The following is a 4,100-nucleotide window of genomic DNA, read 5'->3' on the forward strand; positions in this document are numbered from 1 at the left end:
ATACAAGAAAAGATGAAAGAGACAAAATAATAATAAAAAAAAGAAGCGAACCTACAGTGAATCTATTCTACGAATTTCTACGAATACATGCGTTGGGTATCTAGATACTTTATATAGTGATATATGTATAAACTTCAAAAATAAATTCGAGCGTCTTCTCTCTCGGTTTACTGTTTCGAGCAATTACTTGTTTACGACCTTACACAATAATCGCTAGTAACTTCGAAGCTTATCGGACACGCGATAACGAGAATTATAATTACGCCGTTATTGCGTTAATTTTGTAAAATCTACATTATTAATAATAGGAGAAATATCTCGCCGTGGAAATTTCTATCTGTTTTTACATTCCCGGAGCAACAACGGTGGAACAACTCCGAGTTATTTTATCCATCCCTGAACACCGCGTCTCCACTGATCCTCCAGTACGGCGCCATGGAGGGGGGCGCAATGCGCAGCTGACGGTGGATGCGGTGTCCGGACGTACGAACACGACGAGGGGAGGAACGGCTCGTTGGCTCGTTCGCTCGTTCGCTCGTTCGTTCGTTCGTTCGTTCTCTCGCTCGCTCGCACGCTCGCTTGTCAGAAGTGGTCATCGGGGACAGGAGAGGGTCTGGCGGGGTGCCAATCGCGACGGCGGCGGTGAGCGACGGTGCTGCCCTCGCTCGGCCGGTAGACGTACTACGGCACACACACGCGCGCGCGTGACGGAGCGAACGATTGGCTGGTCGGGCTGGCTGGCTGTAATATGTGCGTTTCCTCCGTTTCCTCCGCGTTCCCGTTTTCGAGACCATTCGAGACAGGAGCAGGGGTGCTTGCCGTTCCGTTCTGCTGACGTGCGGGCGCTCGCGTGCACAAATGGGGCGCACGCACACGCACGCACACGCACGCATCGGCGCAGCCGTATACGACTTTTCGTCGATCTAGCGACGTTATTTGCAAATGCAATCGATGATCGTCGACCTCGTCGCGGATCTCGTCGCGATATTCCCGTGAAGAAAAAGGAAATATCGACGTTGAGCCAACGATAAAGGCGAACATCAAGCGAGACAACGGGAGTGGTAGAGAGGGAGAGAAAGAGGAGGAGGGGGAAGAGAGAGAGAAAAGAGATAGTTTGAGAGAGACCGTGCTCGACCAATCGCCGCTTTCCGTGGCTCCGTCGTCGATGAGGCGGTTGTCGCGCAACGTAACCTCAGTCGCTTACGTGGAAACACGCTTGTCGGGCGACGTTGGTAGAAAATCGAGCGAACGTAGCTTATATACCAAGCGGACACAGATATTTATTGTACGACGCCGCGCGAAGAAACGCGCGATTCCATCGTTGCTTTCTCTCTCTTTCTCTTTCTGCCTCTGCGTGCGTGATTACGTTCACAGCGTTTACGAATCGCCTACGTGCGCGCGCGAGAGTACCCAGTGAGCACAGAAAAGAATCACGGTGTAATCCACGACGAAAGACACGCACGCGAGAAACAACGGAGAGTCACGTTGATACCTCTTATTGTCAAGCAGAGAAGAACAGGGAGCGGAGTACGTGCTCTGCGTGCGAGAAGGAGAAAAAGAGAGGAGAGGCGCGCCGAACCGTTCAGTTGGAGAAAGGAGCTTCTCCGTGAAAATCTCGCGCTCCCCTCCGACACACTACACAAGGTGTCGAAGGCACGTTGCCGCGTGTGTTCGACCGAATTTCGCGGCCCCGTGAGAGCGAGCGAGACGGACGTGGTGCAAAAGGAAGAAGGAGAGAGAGGAGAGGAAAAAAAGAGAGGTAGACGCGTAAGAGATATATAGGCGCAATCAAAGGCGATAGACAAGGACATCGCGGTAGCGAGGAGGACACGGAACGGACGTGGAAGGGAGAGCGGAATAAGCGGCGATCAAGTGGGAGAGATACGGACTCCGTGGAAGCGAGAGGGTGAGCGAGAGAGAGAAAGGACGAAACGGAGCCGTCGGAGCGGAGCGAGAGAAACGGATAGCGACTCAGTGGAGAAAGCGTGACAGGCGTATTCCCAATAGAGCGAAAGAGGTGAGTGGGGGACGCACGGGAGTGTTTCCCAGGTGCGCGAGAGAGACGGAGACAAGGAGCGCTTTGGAGAGGGAGCGAGGCGCAGTCGGGTTAGAGTGGGGATAGAGGCGCAACCCGAGTAGTGCTGCCGCCTATTGACAACGTCGCGTCGGCTCCCCACCCGGGCCAGTGTCGAGCGAGGTCCGACGGAGAGTTCTTACGACAGTGTGATTTTCTCTCGTGTAGTCGCACAGTGTTCAGGAGAACTGTTTCGTTCTGAATACGTTCGAGATACATTTTATCCATTCGTACTCTTTTTAAACGTAAGTCAAACGAAGAGAGGAAGAAAGAGAAAGAGAGAAAAGGAGCAGACGACTCCTCCCTCGAAAAGAAAAAGAAACGTACAGTGACAGTTATCTTTTTATTCAACGTTTTCATTAAAATTCCACGTCCGTGTAAACGCAGGCTACGAATCTTTCCATTCGCGAGAGAATCGAGAGAGCCGTAACGTCTCTGTACGCGGCTCTCCCACCACCGTCATCGATTTCCCACGCGACGCGCTTACTCGCGCCGCACTGGTGAGGGAATTCGCGAGGGTGAAGTAGGATTCCTCGGCAAAGAGCAGACGAGACGCGGCAACGCCGCCCGTGACAACGGCGGCGGCGGCGGTGGTAACAGCGAGAGAACAGCGAGCAGCGGCGGCGGCATCAGCAACGGGAACGGCCGACGCGATTTACGGAGCAACGGCAGTAGGCGGCGCTGGTGCTGCGCCCCGACGGCCGTCGATCGAAGCCCGCGTTATCGCAATGGCTTCCGTGAAAGACACAGCGACTTTCTTCGCGGAGGGCACCGCGACGCAGTTCGATCACGTTCTCAAACTTTATCCGCAGGCGCTGCGCCTCAAGGCCGATCACAAGTCGAAAAAACCCGAGGAGCTGATCAAGCTAGACAATTGGTAAGTACGGCTTAATGTACTCTGCAACGCACAACGACGCTGTCATTTCCCTTCCGGGCGTGTGTGTATGTGTGTATGAGAGTATGTTTGTGTGTATGTATGTGTGTGTGCTTCTGTGTGCGAGAAAGAAAAGGAGCGAGCGAGGTAGAGAGAAGGTGATAGCGTGAGGGAGAGAGAGAAAACGCGCTGCCGCCGCTGATGGGCCGCCGACATTACGGCGGCCCGAGGGAGGAAACGGCGCTCTACCACGGGGCGCACGCGGGACAATGAACCCGCTTCGCACTGCTCTCCGCAAGCGAGCGAGCGAGCAAGCGAGCGAAGCGAGAGAATGGCAACGCCGCGCGTGTGCGCGCCCCTATGTCACCCTCACGGCTCACTCTTGTCGAGGATCGAGGGGGATTTACCCCGCGGACTTCTCATGGACAGTTTCTCGCCGTCACGTGGTCAGCTGTCCCACGATAGAATGATACTCCGAACAAGTAGATATAAAAAAATGTAGATCCCATTTTTTTCTCCTTTTTTTAGTTGTTGGTCATAAACAAATGAAACTAGGTCGATGAGGAATGCGATTGTCGGAGATTATTCTTTTTTTATCTCGTCTAGTTGATCGAAGGTTTTTTTTTAGAAAAGATAAAGAGATAAAAGAAGGGAATAAATAAATCACCCGCGTATATATGTTTATGGAAATATATAATTGTATATTTATTTATCTATAGTGTATATTTATTAAAGAAATGTTTTATATTCACATTTTTTATTTATATGAATTATAAGTTGCAACGCGTGCGTTAATTATTTGTGTAAGTAACATGTAAAACGTAAGCGGAATTGAAATGTAGATAATTTCATTGCTGATATGATTATTGATTTTTATAAAATGATTAATCTACACGTGACGTAATTACATTCGTAATACTTACAAAAAATTTAAAAGGACGGATTAATCAAAAGGATTATGTAATTCGTGATATCACGCAAAGAATGTTTATTTATGTAATGATTCATTACTCGTTCTGTTTATGAACAATAATTATCTGTTTATAAAGAAATAAAGTTGATTAATAGAACACTTTAAATCATTGACGATATTAGATTAAGGAGTTTAGATTACATATATAATAATAATAATAATAATAATAATAATAGCTC

At 49.5% G+C, this 4,100-nt stretch overlaps 1 protein-coding gene across 1 annotated transcript in view; it reads left to right on the top strand.

The window, feature by feature from the left end:
* The first annotated feature begins 1,105 nt into the window (after positions 1–1,105).
* The window catches only part of LOC108746986, a 7,762-nt gene continuing 4,767 nt past the window's right edge, over positions 1,106–4,100 (top strand). Inside the window, exon 1 of the mRNA XM_018484166.1 lies at positions 1,106–2,951. Within this exon, the coding sequence (XP_018339668.1) occupies positions 2,803–2,951 (149 nt within the window). The 5' untranslated portion in view covers positions 1,106–2,802. The remainder of the gene's footprint in view (positions 2,952–4,100) is intronic.

This window comes from Trachymyrmex septentrionalis, unplaced genomic scaffold (genome assembly GCF_001594115.1).
Source record: "Trachymyrmex septentrionalis isolate Tsep2-gDNA-1 unplaced genomic scaffold, Tsep1.0 scaffold19, whole genome shotgun sequence".
Classification (NCBI taxonomy): Eukaryota; Metazoa; Arthropoda; class Insecta; order Hymenoptera; family Formicidae; genus Trachymyrmex; species Trachymyrmex septentrionalis.